We start from the raw sequence: 19,603 nt of genomic DNA, 5'->3' as shown, positions 1-19,603 counted from the left end.
ATAAATACAGTAAGAAATGAATAAACTGGCCGTGAACACGGCGTTTAATATGTTTTAATGTTCAGTTCCTTCCTCCTAATTAGAGCTCCTTAACAAGCAGCTTGTTGCTACGTCAGAGTAACGAGCTCAGCCCACTCGCTGCTCAGCCAGAAGTTCGTTCTCCAGCTCCTCACAGACCGACTGACAGTTTGGGGATTTAGTGTCGTCTCGTCTTCAGAGTCGGACCAAATCAGCTGTGGTCAAACGTCATCTTAACAGTGTCCGTTTTCTGTTTGTGGCAGAATAAGAAGTAAAAACGTGCAAATGGCTCAAGCATCTCCTACAGCTGTCAGAGTCGTTGCTTAGCAACTCACTGATACTGATTTCACTGATACTAATGCTGTGTTTATCTTGGATTGGACATGGGACGTCATAGCTAGGAATTGCTGTGCTTGTCTGGCTATTTTTGGTGGTGGTCCTCTCTTAACCTGCCAGTGACCGTGACGTCTGTTTAAAAGTTTTAAAAAATGAAGTCACACCATGTAGAACTGATTGTGTTTATACACAAGAAGGTACATTAAATATGCACATGGCTCTGAAAGAGGAACTGTAGGTTATTGGATAGAAAGTATTTAGAGAAAATCTTCCTTAGTTTTCGTCCTCTTCGATCTCCTCCTGCAGAAAGAAGAGAAAAATAATCAATCTCACACTAAAACGTCTATGAGGACTTGTACAACCCACGATAAACACACACCTATGACTGCCTCACAACAACTGGACTGTGAAGTGGTTGGTATTGCATAGTGGACAACATCTCTGCCGTCCACGCTGTAGGCTGGGGTTCAATCCCCACCTGGGTAAACACCCTACCCTATACAAATAAGAGTCCTTGGGCAAGACTCCTAACACTGCCTTCGCCTATACACAATACATGATTCAACTGGAAGTCACTCTGGATAAGTGTCTCTGACAAATGCCATAAATATAAATGTATTACGGCGCCACAACGTGAAAAAACCCTTGTGCTGTTAATGGAATAATCTATGACTCTCATGCTGCTCACATGGACCATCAAGTGTATTGATTAAGTAAGAACCCGAACTGAGGGGCTGGCAACCAGGCTGGTCAGCTAGCAAACAGAATAAAAGAGCCAATGGCCTAAACAGCTCCATCATTAATATCACAGGCTTGACTTAAAAGTACTTAACTACGGTATGATTCACTGTAAAACGGCCAAGTTCAAGTTTAAAAATGTCACTTGAATGTTTTACACACTTCAAAATGTTCGTGTTTCCATCACATTTCGCTTCAAACCCAGACTGAGTCCCAAAACGGCTCCCTGCTCCCTAAATCCTGTGCTATGAAAGTTTAGAAATGAAAGTCTGTAGAGCCAAACGGTGCTTCATTTATCGAGTGTGGAGTGTCTGAGTCCCAAATTGCTATTTCTTAGCTGTATTTTGTTCTGTTGGGCTGCAGGATCCAGTATTTAAACTCCTATGTAGTGCACTATGTAGGGAGCATGGAGACATTTGAAATTCAGCCCCAGCAAAAGAACAAGGGCGCCACTGGATTGGTGCTAAATATGACTCGTGGTGGTGATTTGGTGGCCAAAAAACACTTTTAAAATCAAAGTCTTTGCATTAAGCAGTGCTGTCTTATCATACGTAAATTTTTCTATGAGAAAAAGTTTAAAAATTCATGAAATGATCAGAATTTACAGCGAACGGCGACCGAATTGGTCATTGGTTGCTTTGCAATGATACCGTTCTCTAAAGGAACTACATTACTTGGCGTTTATGTTTTATTACTATTAATAACGAATTATTTTCTGAGAAATTGTGTATTTTATAATATTTTATGTTGCCCACTGTTTATAAAACCAATAAGGCACGTGAGGCTGTGCATTAGTGTGATTTTATCATGGGGGAAGAACAACTTTCCTGTGATAATATCACACAGCCTGTAGTGGCTTATTGTATTAATATTTGTGAGGAAAAGGATCTACTTTTTACTGCGTGACTCTTTCCTCGTCCGTATTTTATACTCATTTCTTTTTAGAGCTTAATTTCATTCTGTTGTGTTGGTAACAGTATCTGCACTGCTTTGCGATTGGTGCGCTTTATTACTTAGACCAATAAACTTCATCTTAAACGTCATTTTAGTGGATCAGGCACGTCTAACTGGGTTCTTTCTGGGCCACAGCTCTGTGGAGATCAGCGATTTTCCTTGTCTAAAGCCAATTTTACAGCAGCACACCATCTGACGCACTTCGCTGGCCACAATAGGCAGCAATGTTCAGTGCAGCCCTTCACACCCACCGCATGATGCAGCACCGATGTTGATATACTTTATATTTTTGATGAATTCAAAATGCAGACAGCTTCATGTGATGCAAAAGGACTGTGTCAGTGGGCTTACACTCGAACCTTTAAGGCATTTTAAAACTGAAATAAAATTAGTTATAAAACTCAGTATCGGTATTTTAATAAAGCTCAGATTTGAGTCATTTTGATGTCCTTCAATATAACAGACTCTGTTTTACACTTAAATTACACATCAGCATTCAACCCCTTTGCAACTGCATTGGTAGGATGACTCAACAATACTTTTACTTGAGCACTGGGTTTAGACCTCTCTACCCACTGCTGTGTACGCCTTTATTCTGACCCCTTCATTTCAGAAGGCGGTCGAAGTGGGTTGGAATCAATGAGTCACTGACTTTTACACACATACGGCTTTACCGTGACTGCAGCAAAACTTAAATGCCACAATGGGAGTGATGCAAAGTCAAAGCCAAGTGATCTGCACTTTGTGTGACGTCTAAAGCTCTCAGTCATGGTAAAAACATGAAAAAACAGCATGAAACTTTACCACGTCTTTCTTCAGCTCTGAGTGTGTGTCTTCCGGTTTGGGAGCACTGCTTTCTGGCACAGCCGCTGTCTGGTCTTCAGCTGTGTCAGGGTGGGTGGTCTCAGGGTCATTCGGGCCCTGTCCGGTCGGTTACAGACCAAAGAAAAACATTTGTCATCCAGTCTGTTTTTCACTGCTCGGAGAGCGAAATTCCCTTTCCTTTTAAGAAGAACAGGGTAAAAGGGGGTAACAGAGTATCAGAGAAACAGCTGGACTACAGTCTGTAACTGTAGAACTACAGAGTGCAGCTATACAGTAAGTGGAGCTGATAAACTGGACAGTGAGCGTAGAAACAAGGTCATAATGTTACGCCTGATTGGTATATATTAAAGTATAGTAATAAAACTGATACCTGTGACTCAGATAGTGCTGAAGAATGCTCCTGACTTGGAGGTTCTTCCTCAGGGACAGCATCTGCTGGGTTCAGTGGAGCTTGTGCAGAGTCATCATCTGCGTGCTGCAGGAAATTATATTTGAAAACTCTTCAACCGAGCAGTTCTGCATGAAATTCAGCATTTTCCCATTCTTCCTATAAAGTGAGCCCCACAGTTTATAGCCAATCAGATCTTCGCTATGCCTTCTCTCAGTTTCTTTCTCTCTGTTTTCCTGCCATCGTCCTCTCTCGCTGTCTCTGCTAAGGTTTCAGCCTCTCTCACTACTCTCTGGCACCTTGGACCCCATTTCTGAGAGCTGAAAGAGCTCCCTCTATACTCCTTGAAGAGCGAAAAATAATCCTGACTGAATCGAATCACATGCTTATGTAAAATATCTCCAGTTTTAAATGAATCACCATCAAAGACGGGACTGTTTTAATTGAATGATTTCGATATTTGAAATACAGATAAAAGATATCATAATGCAAATGTAATCTAATGTCCATATACCTGTATGGCCAGTGAGTCAGAATTCAACACAACACCTGCTGTCTTAAATGGCTGACCGCAGTGTTCAGCTACACTCAGCGCTCATAGCAGAGTAAGTCATACCATGTCCTAAACCACACTGTCAAATTTTAATGAAGAGCCGGATGCAGTTTGAGTGGGTTGAGAGTAGTTTTGAGGACGTATTCAGAAAAAAAAGATTTGTGTGACTATTGAACTCCAGTGCTAAAGTAAAGAAGCAAAATTTGGACACCAAATTCTTCTTGGTTAATCAACTCCATCTGGTGTGAGAGGAAAATAGTTTTTTTTTTGCTGACCTATTAATGTAAATTAAACCAAATGGAGAACTCCATAATATGACATTTGAACAGTCACCTCCTCCTCTGGCTGGCTCTGGCTTGGTTGGGTGAGGGGACTGACAGGGTGAACTGCGGTATGCATCTCAGATGCAGAATCATCAAGCTTTACTTCTGCATCATCTGCGTTCTCTGGGTCTGTGCCATGTACGTCCAGAGACTGTGGTCTGTCTGCATCCTACAGTAAGACAACACAGGTGAAAAGTAAAGAGATAGTAACATTCAGAAACTTCCTCTGCTTCTGCATTTATACTCTACTGTTTATTTCTTTCCTGCTTAAAGCAACGGCTCATTTAAAATATACCAAAGTGCACAGTTCTCCCCTCTAACGTAGTCAGTCAGTTGAGGCATATCTGGCTGGAATTTAGATTTGGATACAGACTTTCATGCAAAATCCCCCAGGACCCTGACGGAGGAGCGGCTTGGAAAATGGATGGATGGAGCACAGTGTTAGCTGGCATAGAGGATGCATGTAGGTAGCATTATTTGTGTTTCAGAGGCTGTATTATTCCATTATTCCTCCTAATAACACACACACATTCAGGTCTCTCTCCTCATTATTCACCTTCATCACTGCACAATTTTATTTGATGAGTTTGCTACAACTTTACCGCATGATAACAATAAGAGAGAATGGTGGAGACCCGGGTTCCACACCAAAACTGCAACTCTTTAACTTATTAGGTACATGTATTAATGTGCATCTATGAATGTTGTATGTCTGTCTACCTGTTTTGTCTATGTCAGTTGTATTGCTGTCTGTCTTGTCTATGTCAGTTGTATAGCTGTCTGTCTTGTCTATGTCGGTTGTATTGCTGTCTGTCTTGTCTATGTCGGTTGTATAGCTGTCTGTCTTGTCTATGTCAGTTGTATAGCTGTCTGTCTTGTCTATGTCGGTTGTATTGCTGTCTGTCTTGTCTATGTCGGTTGTATAGCTGTCTGTCTTGTCTATGTCGGTTGTATTGCTGTCTGTCTTGTCTATGTCGGTTGTATTGCTGTCTGTCTTGTCTATGTCGGTTGTATAGCTGTCTGTCTTGTCTATGTCGGTTGTATAGCTGTCTGTCTTGTCTATGTCGGTTGTATAGCTGTCTGTCTTGTCTATGTCGGTTGTATTGCTGTCTGTCTTGTCTATGTCGGTTGTATTGCTGTCTGTCTTGTCTATGTCGGTTGTATTGCTGTCTGTCTTGTCTATGTCGGTTGTATAGCTGTCTGTCTTGTCTATGTCGGTTGTATAGCTGCCTGTCTTGTCTATGTCGGTTGTATAGCTGTCTGTCTTGTCTATGTCGGTTGTATAGCTGTCTGTCTTGTCTATGTCGGTTGTATAGCTGCCTGTCTTGTCTATGTCGGTTGTATAGCTGTCTGTCTTGTCTATGTCGGTTGTATAGCTGTCTGTCTTGTCTATGTCGGTTGTATTGCTGTCTGTCTTGTCTATGTCGGTTGTATAGCTGTCTGTCTTGTCTATGTCGGTTGTATAGCTGTCTGTCTTGTCTATGTCGGTTGTATTGCTGTCTGTCTTGTCTATGTCGGTTGTATTGCTGTCTGTCTTGTCTATGTCGGTTGTATAGCTGTCTGTCTTGTCTATGTCGGTTGTATAGCTGTCTGTCTTGTCTTTGTCGGTTGTATATTTATCTGTTTTGTCTGTGTTGGTTGTATATTTATCTGTTTTTTTCTTCGTTGGTTGTATATTTATCTGTTTTGTCTGTGTTGGTTGTATATTTATCTGTTTTGTCTTCGTTGGTTGTATATTTATCTGTTTTGTCTGTGTTGGTTGTATATTTATCTGTTTTGTCTTCGTTGGTTGTATATTTATCTGTTTTGTCTGTGTTGGTTGTATATTTATCTGTTTTGTCTGTGTTGGTTGTATATTTATCTGTTTTGTCTTCGTTGGTTGTATATTTATCTGTTTTGTCTTCGTTGGTTGTATATTTATCTGTTTTGTCTGTGTTGGTTGTATATTTGTCTGTTTTGTCTGTGTTGGTTGTATATTTATCTGTTTTGTCTTCGTTGGTTGTATATTTATCTGTTTTGTCTGTGTTGGTTGTATATTTATCTGTTTTGTCTTCGTTGGTTGTATATTTATCTGTTTTGTCTTCGTTGGTTGTATATTTATCTGTTTTGTCTTCGTTGGTTGTATATTTATCTGTTTTGTCTTCGTTGGTTGTATATTTATCTGTTTTGTCTTCGTTGGTTGTATATTTATCTGTTTTGTCTTCGTTGGTTGTATATTTATCTGTTTTGTCTTCGTTGGTTGTATATTTATCTGTTTTGTCTGTGTTGGTTGTATATTTATCTGTTTTGTCTTCGTTGGTTGTATATTTATCTGTTTTGTCTTCGTTGGTTGTATATTTATCTGTTTTGTCTGTGTTGGTTGTATATTTGTCTGTTTTGTCTGTGTTGGTTGTATATTTATCTGTTTTGTCTTCGTTGGTTGTATATTTATCTGTTTTGTCTGTGTTGGTTGTATATTTATCTGTTTTGTCTTCGTTGGTTGTATATTTATCTGTTTTGTCTTCGTTGGTTGTATATTTATCTGTTTTGTCTGTGTTGGTTGTATATTTATCTGTTTTGTCTTCGTTGGTTGTATATTTATCTGTTTTGTCTGTGTTGGTTGTATATTTATCTGTTTTGTCTGTGTTGGTTGTATATTTATCTGTTTTGTCTTCGTTGGTTGTATATTTATCTGTTTTGTCTGTGTTGGTTGTATATTTATCTGTTTTGTCTGTGTTGGTTGTATATTTATCTGTTTTGTCTGTGTTGGTTGTATATTTATCTGTTTTGTCTTCGTTGGTTGTATATTTATCTGTTTTGTCTGTGTTGGTTGTATATTTATCTGTTTTGTCTTCGTTGGTTGTATATTTATCTGTTTTGTCTTCGTTGGTTGTATATTTATCTGTTTTGTCTGTGTTGGTTGTATATTTATCTGTTTTGTCTTCGTTGGTTGTATATTTATCTGTTTTGTCTTCGTTGGTTGTATATTTATCTGTTTTGTCTGTGTTGGTTGTATATTTATCTGTTTTGTCTGTGTTGGTTGTATATTTATCTGTTTTGTCTGTGTTGGTTGTATATTTATCTGTTTTGTCTGTGTTGGTTGTATATTTATCTGTTTTGTCCATGTCGGTTGTATAGCTGTCTGTCTTGTCCATGTCGGTTGTATAGCTGTCTGTCTTGTCTATGTCGGTTGTATAGCTGCCTGTCTTGTCTATGTCGGTTGTATAGCTGTCTGTCTTGTCTATGTCGGTTGTATAGCTGTCTGTCTTGTCTATGTCGGATGTATAGCTGTCTGTCTTGTCTATGTCGGTTGTATAGCTGTCTGTCTTGTCTATGTCGGTTGTATAGCTGTCTGTCTTGTCTATGTCGGTTGTATAGCTGTCTGTCTTGTCTATGTCGGTTGTATTGCTGTCTGTCTTGTCTATGTCGGTTGTATTGCTGTCTGTCTTGTCTATGTCGGTTGTATTGCTGTCTGTCTTGTCTATGTCGGTTGTATAGCTGTCTGTCTTGTCTATGTCGGTTGTATATTTATCTGTTTTTTTCTTCGTTGGTTGTATATTTATCTGTTTTGTCTGTGTTGGTTGTATATTTATCTGTTTTGTCTTCGTTGGTTGTATATTTATCTGTTTTGTCTGTGTTGGTTGTATATTTATCTGTTTTGTCTTCGTTGGTTGTATATTTATCTGTTTTGTCTGTGTTGGTTGTATATTTATCTGTTTTGTCTTCGTTGGTTGTATATTTATCTGTTTTGTCTTCGTTGGTTGTATATTTATCTGTTTTGTCTGTGTTGGTTGTATATTTGTCTGTTTTGTCTGTGTTGGTTGTATATTTATCTGTTTTGTCTTCGTTGGTTGTATATTTATCTGTTTTGTCTTCGTTGGTTGTATATTTATCTGTTTTGTCTTCGTTGGTTGTATATTTATCTGTTTTGTCTGTGTTGGTTGTATATTTATCTGTTTTGTCTTCGTTGGTTGTATATTTATCTGTTTTGTCTTCGTTGGTTGTATATTTATCTGTTTTGTCTGTGTTGGTTGTATATTTATCTGTTTTGTCTGTGTTGGTTGTATATTTATCTGTTTTGTCTTCGTTGGTTGTATATGTATCTGTTTTGTCTGTGTTGGTTGTATATGTATCTGTTTTGTCTGTGTTGGTTGTATATTTATCTGTTTTGTCTGTGTTGGTTGTATATTTATCTGTTTTGTCTGTGTTGGTTGTATATGTATCTTTTTTGTCTTCGTTGGTTGTATATTTATCTGTTTTGTCTGTGTTGGTTGTATATTTATCTGTTTTGTCTGTGTTGGTTGTATATTTATCTGTTTTGTCTTCGTTGTTTGTATATTTATCTGTTTTGTCTGTGTTGGTTGTATATTTATCTGTTTTGTCTGTGTTGGTTGTATATTTATCTGTTTTGTCTGTGTTGGTTGTATATTTATCTGTTTTGTCTGTGTTGGTTGTATATTTATCTGTTTTGTCTTCGTTGGTTGTATATTTATCTGTTTTGTCTGTGTTGGTTGTATATTTATCTGTTTTGTCTGTGTTGGTTGTATATTTATCTGTTTTGTCTGTGTTGGTTGTATATTTATCTGTTTTGTCTGTGTTGGTTGTATATTTATCTGTTTTGTCTGTGTTGGTTGTATATTTATCTGTTTTGTCTTCGTTGGTTGTATATTTATCTGTTTTGTCTGTGTTGGTTGTATATTTATCTGTTTTGTCTTCGTTGGTTGTATATTTATCTGTTTTGTCTGTGTTGGTTGTATATTTATCTGTTTTGTCTTCGTTGGTTGTATATTTATCTGTTTTGTCTTCGTTGGTTGTATATTTATCTGTTTTGTCTGTGTTGGTTGTATATTTGTCTGTTTTGTCTGTGTTGGTTGTATATTTATCTGTTTTGTCTTCGTTGGTTGTATATTTATCTGTTTTGTCTTCGTTGGTTGTATATTTATCTGTTTTGTCTTCGTTGGTTGTATATTTATCTGTTTTGTCTTCGTTGGTTGTATATTTATCTGTTTTGTCTGTGTTGGTTGTATATTTATCTGTTTTGTCTTCGTTGGTTGTATATTTATCTGTTTTGTCTTCGTTGGTTGTATATTTATCTGTTTTGTCTGTGTTGGTTGTATATTTATCTGTTTTGTCTGTGTTGGTTGTATATTTATCTGTTTTGTCTTCGTTGGTTGTATATGTATCTGTTTTGTCTGTGTTGGTTGTATATGTATCTGTTTTGTCTGTGTTGGTTGTATATTTATCTGTTTTGTCTGTGTTGGTTGTATATTTATCTGTTTTGTCTGTGTTGGTTGTATATGTATCTTTTTTGTCTTCGTTGGTTGTATATTTATCTGTTTTGTCTGTGTTGGTTGTATATTTATCTGTTTTGTCTGTGTTGGTTGTATATTTATCTGTTTTGTCTTCGTTGGTTGTATATTTATCTGTTTTGTCTGTGTTGGTTGTATATTTATCTGTTTTGTCTGTGTTGGTTGTATATTTATCTGTTTTGTCTGTGTTGGTTGTATATTTATCTGTTTTGTCTGTGTTGGTTGTATATTTATCTGTTTTGTCTGTGTTGGTTGTATATTTATCTGTTTTGTCTTCGTTGGTTGTATATTTATCTGTTTTGTCTGTGTTGGTTGTATATTTATCTGTTTTGTCTGTGTTGGTTGTATATTTATCTGTTTTGTCTGTGTTGGTTGTATATTTATCTGTTTTGTCTGTGTCTGCTCAGCCAATTTTTTTTTCCTCTCACGTTGTTTCACCAAATAGGGTATTAGCTCAGGGTGGTGAGTATTGGGTGGGAAATTATGGGGGATTTAAGCGTGATGCCGGACCACTATGGCATTCATATGACATCTGTACTGCAATGGAGTATGAACTGGATGATAATAACAGAATAAAAACATATGTTATATATTTTTAAGTATCTGTATATGTATGTATCCTGCCTTCCACCCGATGACCGCTGGGATAGGCTCCAGCACCCCCTGTGACCCTGAGGGAGAAGCGGCTTAGAAAATGTGTGTGTGTGTGTATGTTTATTCATGGATGTATGTAAAGATATATACAAGGAGATATATATATATATATATATATATATATATATAGACAGTGGCCCGGGGTTTGATTAAAAAATGTCTACTGTGTCTGACAACAGAAAGTTATAAAACAAAGGTAAATCCACGGTTTTACACATTATATATATAATGTAATATAATATAAAATTATTACATACATGTCATACATATAACATTATTAATGTAATAATACAACATTATTACACTAGTTATGATTATACGGTTAAAGCAGAAGTTCATCACTGGGGTTGTCCTAAATTTAGTACAACAATTTGGAAACTGTTTCGTTAGGATGTTTCTGTAATATTGTTTTGTTATCTAGAGTTAGGATAAGATTATGAACTTACACACTGTTGTTCTGTCCTTCATTCCTACATACATAAAAATGGTTCTTCAAATGTTTTTTTTGTAAGAAAAATGGTTCTATATACAGCCATGAACACTCAAAGAACCCTTTGCATGATTAAGGTTTTTTTTTTGTATGGATAATGTGTTGAATGTTTCTGAAAAGGGTTCTATATGTCACCAAAAAGGGTTCTTTAAGCTTGACATTGCTTGACATTGTAACAACAGAAGAACCCTTTTGGTTCTATATAGAACCCTTTTCAAAAAGATACTATACAGAACCATATTCAACATATTCATCAATCTGAAGAACCCTTTCTACATGCAAACAACCCTTTAATCACGTCCCAGATAGCAGACAGTTTTGGGCAGATTCCAGCTTTCCCATGTGAGTGTTGGCTGACTACCAGGTAGATGTTCTGGCATGCGAGCCAGAATAGGGCCAGATCCTGGACAGCTTCTTAGCATTTTTCCTTTTGTCTACATTTGTGGGACAATTCTGGCATGAATATTATGGACCAACAAGATAGTTGGGCCAGATTGGGACCAGATTTGGACCATATCCTATAGTTCCACCCACTTTACAGGGTGTGGGTCAGATCTGGGCTGAGGACCCAGCTGTGTACTGCAGCAGAACAAATCAAGGATGTGGCCCTCAAGTGAGCCAGACAAATTTCATTAACTGGGGCTGAAATACGGCCCCAGGAATCCAATGACCTCAGAGAATCCAGTGACATTGCCCAGGATAATGTGTATTGGGTCTAGAACATTTTCTCTGGAAATAAAACCACAATTTTTGGTTCAGAGTTCTAAGGGCATCATGGTGCTACTGTAAATCTAAAGAAGAAAACTTCAGCACACCATACGTGTCCATACATGGCTGATTGATTACATTTTAGGTCACAGGGAGATGGCGCCACTCAGAATCCCATCATTACACTGTTCACCACAACTACTAGTGAGTGGAGCTGAAGCCAGATCACTTTAAAATCTTCAGTGATTAAAAATGCTGCCACTGATCTCGACCTGAACAGGATGCTTTTAAAAGTGCTACTTTAAGTGAAGTCTATGAACTACTCCTGTATTCTTCCCTGTCTCTCACTATCCTGTGCCCTGTGTATAAATGATTATAAGACGAAATGCTACCGTCTCCTCGGGCCCTGGCTCAGAATCCTCAGGTCTCTGCACATCCTCTGCCTCAGCTCTAGAGGGCGATCTCTCCACATCTGCAGGCTGCTGTTCTGAGTCTGTGGGATCGACAAGGCTGGATTCAACCTGGAGACAAATTCACAAGCAGTTTTCTTAGGGTAGTTTCATTGTTTCCAGTCTAAAGCTCACTACAGTAGCCTACTCTGCTGGCTTTAAGGAAGGTATTTTTAAAGAACCCACTGATCTGTTCCCATGGTATTGGCCCTTTAATACGGCAGCTTTTTGTTCACAAAGGTTCAGAAAGATCTTCTCTTCTTCTCTCTGTGCTTTTTCTCTCATCTATCCCCATTTACTGATCATTCACTTCCTTCCCTGCCTGTGTGCGCCTCTCTCCTAATGAGTATTTCTTTCTGTTAATTTAGCTGGTGTTTTTGTTTTGCTGGCTGGTGTCGACCAGAGGATGATGGGTTCCGTTTCCGAGTCTTGGTTCCTCTCAAGGTTTCTTCCTCTCACTCTTAGGGATATTTGCCGGTGTTGCCATCGGCGACGCTCATGGGGTTTCATATCCGGATTTTCCTGTAAAGCTACTCTGCGACAACATCTGTTGTAAAAAGCGCTCTATAAATAAACCTTGACTTGACTATATTATGTATATGATGCTATGTTTATGCCTTATCGCCCACCCCTCGTTTCACTGTAAATAAAGCTGGGTGCTTTCTTTTTACATTTTTTACATTTACGGCATTTGGCTGACGCTCTTATCCAGAGCGACTTACAGTTTGATCATTTTACACAGGTAGGCGAAGGAGTGTTAGGAGTCTTGTTGGTGTAGTGTAGGGTGTTTTACCCAGGTGGGGATTGAACCCCAGTCTACAGCATAGAAGGCAGAGGTGTTACCCACTACACTATCCCAACCACGTTTCTCTGTGATGTATCACCAGCAAGCAGCACAACTTTCATTCTCTCCTTTTCTCCACATCTGCGTTATGGGACAGCAAGGAGGTGGACCCAAGTGCAAAGATAAAAACCTGTGAGAAAGAATGTTAAACAAGTTTGGCACGTTGGGAATGAGGTGACCAACTTATTTAGCCAGGCTGGAATAACCGATGTACTGGTCGGCAACAAAGAAAGGAAATGCTGAAAGCCGCTCAAACAAAGGCTCAACTAGATACGTGAAATAAAAGATAATAAGAAAATAAAAGACTGAGACCTTTTTTATGGCTTGGAGCCATAAAAGCTCAAACCTTCTTGTGTTTTTTTTTTTTACTCTCGTTTTCTCCAGCCCTCTTTACTTTTCTCTTTGTTTAAATACCCATCTGGGCTGTGTACTCTACCGGTCACCCCTCTACAAAGGTGTGAGAAAAGGCTGCTGTTTGCCACAGCCTTAAATAGAGGAGCCTACAGGGGTGTCAGGTTGGGCCTAATGAGCCCGAGGGCTTCTGGCAATTGGAGTTCCCTGAAATTGACACTTCGCAGGCTGCACACCCTGTCGCTGTCGCCCTCTGCTGGCGGCACAGGCTGGACCCTCAGTCTGGTCCTCTCTCTCTCACCTCCTGCTCAGCTCTGATGCGCTCCTCTTCTTCTCTCAGTTGTTTCTGATGCAGTTCTTCCTCTCTGGCTCTCTCCAGCTCTTCCGCTAACTGCTTCTCATATGCAGCCCTCTGTGAAAAGGCCATGGAGCATTATATAAGTACATAATGAACTAGTGGCAGTTTTGTGTTATATTTATCTGTTTAGCAAGTCTCAGCTATTTATACGGTTTAACTCTAGACTTAAGCCCTTTTACTGAATAACTACTAAGAATTATTTAGTAACTGATATGCCGGAAGAGTAGTTGAGTAGTTATGAATTGAAGTGTGGGCCACATACGGACCCTTACAAGCTCACAGAGTTATTCAAAAACAATTTATATGAGGAATTTGTGGTGGAGGTGGACATTATTTCTGAAGACTTGTTGCAGCTTAGTGAATAACTTAGTGTCATTTGTCTATGACAGAACTGAATTGAGAACCATCAGCCAACTGTGAGGAATTAGACCGCTGCATTTGACCCCTCCATGCAGTGAAACACGCACACTAGTGAACACACACACAAACACTAGGGGACAGTGAGCACCCTTGCCTGCCGCAGTGGGCAGCCCTACCCAATAGGTTGTGAGGTGCCTTGCTTAAGGGCACTTCAGTCATGGACTGTCAGCCGAGGGGATCGAACCAGCGACCTTCCGGTCACAGGGCTGGTTCCCTAACCTCCAGCCCATGACCCACGAGTAAAGCGCTTGGAAGAAGAATGAAGAACTTGGAAGTAAACATTAATGAACGAACAACAATGAAGGTTCCACTGCAGGTTCTACTTCAGGAGAGTTTGGATCTAATGCATTTCCAAGCAGGTTGGCGTTCGGTTGGTTCAGGTTGCTACAGATTCCTCTGTCCACCCAAGTTTTAGAATCATCACAGATCGTACAGTTAGCTTGACAGATGGCTAAATCTCTAGAGATCATACACTAACCTTAATATTTTTGGATTAATAGTGTCATACTGTATCTTTTAGCACATACGTCCAGAAAACTGTAAAGACACACGTCCAGAGCTTCTTCTGAAATAATAAAAATAGTGAATTTGTCCATCTTTCTGCCTCTGCTCGTCTGAGAAGGCTTTACACTAGATGTTGGAACATTGCTGTGAGGATCTGACAGCACTCAGCTATAAGAGAGTTAGTGAGATCAGGTACTGATTTTGGACGGCCAGTTCTGGATCACTCCAGCTCATCCCAAAGGTACTGGATGGAGCTCCATCATTCCAGAGAACGCAGTTCCACTGCTCCACAGCCCAATGCTTGTAAGTGACCACCACAGACCAGGTGGTGGATCATTCTCAGCACTGCAGTGACGCTGATGTGGTGGTGGTGTGGTAGTGTGTTTTGCTGGCACGAGTGGATCAGACACAGCAGTTCTGCTGGGTTTTTTAAAAACTGTGTCCACTCACTGTCCACTCCATTAGACATACAAAAGCTACCTTGATGGTCCACCTTGTAGACGTATAGGCAGAGACAGTGGCTGCACAGTTTGTGCTAGTCATCTAATACTTCATCATCAATATATATATATGGGTCATTCCACTAGAATGGTTCAAATTGGACTTTGACATTTTCAAATTTTTTGCTTAAATGTATCATTGATATGTAAACCTCACAGTCAAACATGTAACGGGGTTGAGTGTGACGGGGTTGTGATTTTTGCACAAAATGGCCGCTGCTCTACATACTGTATACCAGAGAGAGAGCACATGGCATGCATGAGATTCAGAATTAGCATATAGTTTTGAAATAAAAAAAACTTTTTTTATAAGTAATAGTTTTCTATCTTTTTTTCATGTGACGGTGTTGAGTCACTGAGTTTGGCGACCACAATATCACAAGATAAATGACCAAAATTAAATAAAAGAAGGAAGCCACTTGCCTGTCTTTGCTGTCCTGTTGTCCAAAAGACTTGAGTGATGTCACTTCTTGATGTATATGGATCAAATGGATCATACCATTGTTTTTGTGGGGGAGATTCATTTGTGTTACGGGGTTGAGGGGTTACTTAGGTACAGGACTAAATAATGTGATTTTAATAAATAATTATCAATTAATTTTGAAAAATAATATCACAAACAATTAAACACAGACAGTTGTTTAGGTTGACATCAAAATATATGGACTTTTTTATAGTTGTATTTGGTATATTCTAAGTATACTTTCGTTGAAGGCCATGAGGGACATGACAAAATAGGTGGTGTCAGCAAAAATAAATAAATAAACAAAGTTCTCATAAAAAGATCAAATAAAAAAAAATACACTGTATTAAAGGAGATATTTCAATGTATGTGTAAAGCTGTTAAAATATAGATTTTTGTGACCCAGTAGATAAAATACACCTAAAGAGGAGATGAGGACTCAAAATGTGCCATTTCCATGGAATGACCCATATATATGTGTGTATTATTTCAGCCATATGAATTTCTCTATAACATTTATGCTGCATATGACCATCTGACCATCTGACCCACCTCCTCTGCCCTCTGCAGGTTTTCTCTGTATTTGTAGATCCACAGTGCCAGGAACTCGATCGGATCTGCGGGTCTCTGCTCGGTTACCTCTGCCAAACCCTCCACAAGACATTTCCCCAGTTTCTGTTTCAGGTATGCAGAGTCCATCCTGGGAAAAGCAACAAAAACGAGAAAGAAAGAAAGAAAACAATGAAAAGCAAACCAGCGTCAGCTGCACCACACAGCCCAGCCTCAGCTCTAGCGCAACGTGTACCTCTTAATTACCGATATAAGTGTGTTAAACAGGTTTGTAGGTTTATTTATTATTATCTTCGTATATAAGCGCAATTTCGTGCAAGAAAATACGTGAAGACAGTGTTAATGCGAAGCTAACGGCTAACTTCAAACTGTCCGTTTATTTACCTAATGTTTGTCATCTCCATAGCAACCGCGCAGCGCTGTGTGCCTTCCCCCCCGCCATGCAGACTTAGACTAACGTTCCGGTCCGGAACAACATTGTGACCACCTCCTCGTTTCTACACTCATTGTCCACTTTATCAGTTCCACTGACCGTATAGCTGCACTCTGTAGTTCTACAGTTACAGACTGTAGTCCATCTGTTTCTCTGATACTCTGTTACCCTGTTCTTCAGTGGTCAGGACCCCCATGGACCCTCACAGAGCAGGTACTAGTTGGATGGTGGGTCATTCTCAGCACTGCAGTAACACTGACGTGGTGGTGGTGTGTTAGTGTGTGTTTTGCTGATCTGAGTGGATCAGAGTTTTTTAACACCTCAATGTCACTGCTGGACTGAGAACAGCCCACCCACCAAAAATTTCCAGCCAACAGCGTCCTGTGGGCAGCGTCCTGTGACCACTGATGAAGGACTAGAGGATGACCAACACAAACTGTGCAGCAGCAGATGAGCTGTCGTCTCTGACTTTACATCTACAAGATGGACCGACAAGGTAGGAGTGTCTAATAGAGTGGACAGTGAGTGGACACAGCGTTTAAGAACTCCACCACGTCAGCGTCACTGCAGTGCTGAGAATGATCCACCACCCGAATAGTACCTGCTCTGTGATGGTCCAAGGGGGTCTCCAGCAGCACTGCTGTGTCTGATCCACTCGTGCCAGCACAACACACATTAACACACCACCACCACGTCAGTGTTACTGCAGTGCTGAGAATGATCCACCACCCAAAGAGTACCTGCTCTGTGAGGGTATATATATATATATATATATATATATATATATATATATATACACACACACACATGCGCACACACACACTCACCAGCCACTTTATTAGGTACACCTTGCTAGTAAAAGGTTGGACCCCCTTTTGCCTTCAGAACTGTCTTAATTCTTCGTGTCAGACTTTCAACAAGGTGTTGGAAACGTTCCTCAGAGAGTTTGGTTGGTTATTTGAGTTCCTGCTGCCTTTCTATCATCTGGAACCAGTCTGCCCGTTCTCCTCTGACCTCTCACATCAACAAGGCATTTTCATCCACACAACTGACCGCTCACTGGATATTTCCTCTTTTTCGGACCGTTCTCTGTGAACCCTAGAGATGGTTGTGTGTGAAAATCCCAGCAGATCAGCAGTTTCTGAAATACTCAGACCAGCCCGTCTGGCACCAACAGCCACGCCACGTTCAAAGCCCCTTAAATCCCCTTTCTTCCCCGTTCTGATGCTCGGTCTGCACTTCAGCAAGTTGTCTTGACCACCTCTACAGGCCTAAATGCAGTGAGCTGAGGCCGTGTGATTGGCTGATTAGCTATTTGTGTTAACAAGCAACTGAACGGGTGTACCTAATAAAGTGGCTGGTGAGTGTATTTATACATACATATATTGACGTAACAAAGTTTAATTAAACTTTCTAGGCATTCAAGCTTTCTACTAGGCTAGTCACATATCTGTTACATTCAACAATGAAATTACGTAATAACATCTAAAGAGTTTGATAATAAAATGTCAAAATAAATGAAATTAAAGGTCCTAACTTGGATGTACATGTGAGATCTGGTTTTACTCAGGAAATTCCCTTTACAGTGTGGGATGGACAATTCCGGTCCCAGCTGGTAAGTGTCTGCCCAACATGGGGAGGAAGGGGAACGTTAACCTTGTTGTTTAAGGGTTTTGCTGTGAGCAGTTGTGGATTTATTCACTGTATAATCGTGAGTTCAAACACTGCATGAACGAGAAAGATGCATACAGTCGTAATTAATCGTAAAGATATGGATGTATGTTTGTATATTTTTGTGAATTTTGTTTTATTTGTTCACCAAGTTTAACATTTTGGCAAAAAATAAAACCTAAAATACAACATGTGCCACTCACTTTTACAAAGGCCACATTTTATTTTTTTTTTATATTAATTGGTGAATTTAAGTTGGTAAAACACGCAGAAGTATCTGTTAATATAAACAGAGAGATAGACAGACAGACAGATATACAGACAGACAGATAGGTAGATAGACAGATATATAGATAGGCAGATAGACAGACAGATGGATATGTAGATAGATAGGCAAATACACACAGGGTGAGTCAAAAGTCACAGGACACCGTTGTATCTTATTTTATTTTTTATTTTATTATGGACTTTTATCTCTGGGGTCATCTCAAACAAACTGTGTATGCTGAGAAAATCCACAACAAACACCGCCGTCAGCACCGCATCGTGGAGGAGTGTGCATAAAAAATAAAATAAAATAAAACGGTGTCCTGAGACTTCTGACTCACCCTGTAGATAGACAGACAGACAGACAGACATATAGATAGATAGATAGATAAACAGATAGATAGACAGACAGACAGATGATAGACAGATAGATAGATAGTAGACAGCTAGATAGACAGATGATAGACAGATACTAGACAGACAGACAGACAGATAGATAGATAGATGGATCTGTCTGTCTATCTGTCTATCATTTCAATCAACAGCATAAACATCATCAGCGGCTCTTCAATCTCCACTGAAATGTTGAAACATTTGGCTTCATTTTAATTCTTTTAAATAAGAAACGGATTCAGTCCTTTAGTGTTTCTGTCCATCCTTCTTCAGGATCATCACCCTTTCCATCAAACTGCTGGACATGGAGAATAATTATCTACTACAGACACGCAGTGCTGTTTACTAAACAGAGACTCTCGTTCTGGCACAGTTACAACTCTCACAAAATAAAAACAGCAGATTTAAATTCAATGTAGATTTCAAATAAATAAATAAATGACTTCTCTCTCCACAGAATGTAACATGTAACATAATGCATGCTAAACGGTGCTACACTGTGGAGCAATACTTCAACTGCCATGAAATCCCACATGCAAACACATTTACCCCCAAATTTACATTTACATTCAGTATTTTAGCAGATGCTCTTATCCAAAGCCACTTATAAAACATGCAGACAGTGGAAGCCAAAGCTCATGGAGATCCTGCAAGACTCTATAACCTAAGAGACAAGAGCCATACCACAGTTCAGAAGTTTGGTCACGAGTCACATTAACAACTGATATTATATTATTATTCAATAAAGTGTAAACTAAAATGCCATGTTTATAAATGTCTCTTCTCTTTCAGTAATTCTGTCAGGGTTTCCCTTGTTCTTGGGTCTGTTTCTTGCCCTGTGTTGTTGCCATGTGCTTGTTTGTTTTTGGTTCGTGTGCTCCGCCTTTTCCCCGCCTTCCCCATTAGTATCTTCACCTGTCTGTAATCTGGCTCCTCCCTCTCCCAGGTGTTCCCCATTTGTTGTAACTTTTATCTAGCCCTTTGTTTTAGTCAGTGGTTGTCTGGGCTACTCGTCACTCTGTTTTATGTAGTTGTTCTTTCCCTGCCTTGCGTTTTGTTTGTGCTTCTTTGTTTAAGTCCTTTAGTTTGTTTTTGTTATTAAAGT

The 19,603-nt window shown here is 39.4% G+C and overlaps 1 protein-coding gene across 3 annotated transcripts; it reads right to left on the bottom strand.

Annotated features, from left to right (window-relative positions):
* Positions 1-522: 522 nt before the first annotated feature.
* On the bottom strand, positions 523-17,012 carry dydc2 (DPY30 domain containing 2). Of its 3 annotated transcripts, none has more exons than XM_017721870.2 (8): positions 16,995-17,012; positions 15,717-15,864; positions 13,221-13,331; positions 11,668-11,796; positions 4,146-4,304; positions 3,242-3,346; positions 2,851-2,967; positions 523-654 (listed from the first exon to the last, which is right to left on the bottom strand). In XM_017721870.2, exons 2-8 carry the CDS (start codon positions 15,861-15,863, stop codon positions 628-630), a joined length of 795 nt encoding a protein of 264 aa, XP_017577359.2. In that variant the 5' UTR covers position 15,864; positions 16,995-17,012; the 3' UTR covers positions 523-627. The 3 variants fall into 3 exon arrangements, with proteins under 3 accessions (XP_017577359.2, XP_017577357.2, XP_017577358.2); XM_017721868.2 differs by lacking the exon at positions 16,995-17,012 and adding an exon at positions 16,119-16,211; XM_017721869.2 differs by lacking the exon at positions 16,995-17,012 and adding an exon at positions 15,981-16,112.
* Between the last annotated feature and the right edge of the window lie 2,591 nt (positions 17,013-19,603).

Source organism: Pygocentrus nattereri, chromosome 13, assembly GCF_015220715.1.
Source record: "Pygocentrus nattereri isolate fPygNat1 chromosome 13, fPygNat1.pri, whole genome shotgun sequence".
In the NCBI taxonomy this organism is placed as follows: domain Eukaryota; kingdom Metazoa; phylum Chordata; class Actinopteri; order Characiformes; family Serrasalmidae; genus Pygocentrus; species Pygocentrus nattereri.
This window is presented reverse-complemented; position numbering and strand designations above follow the sequence as displayed.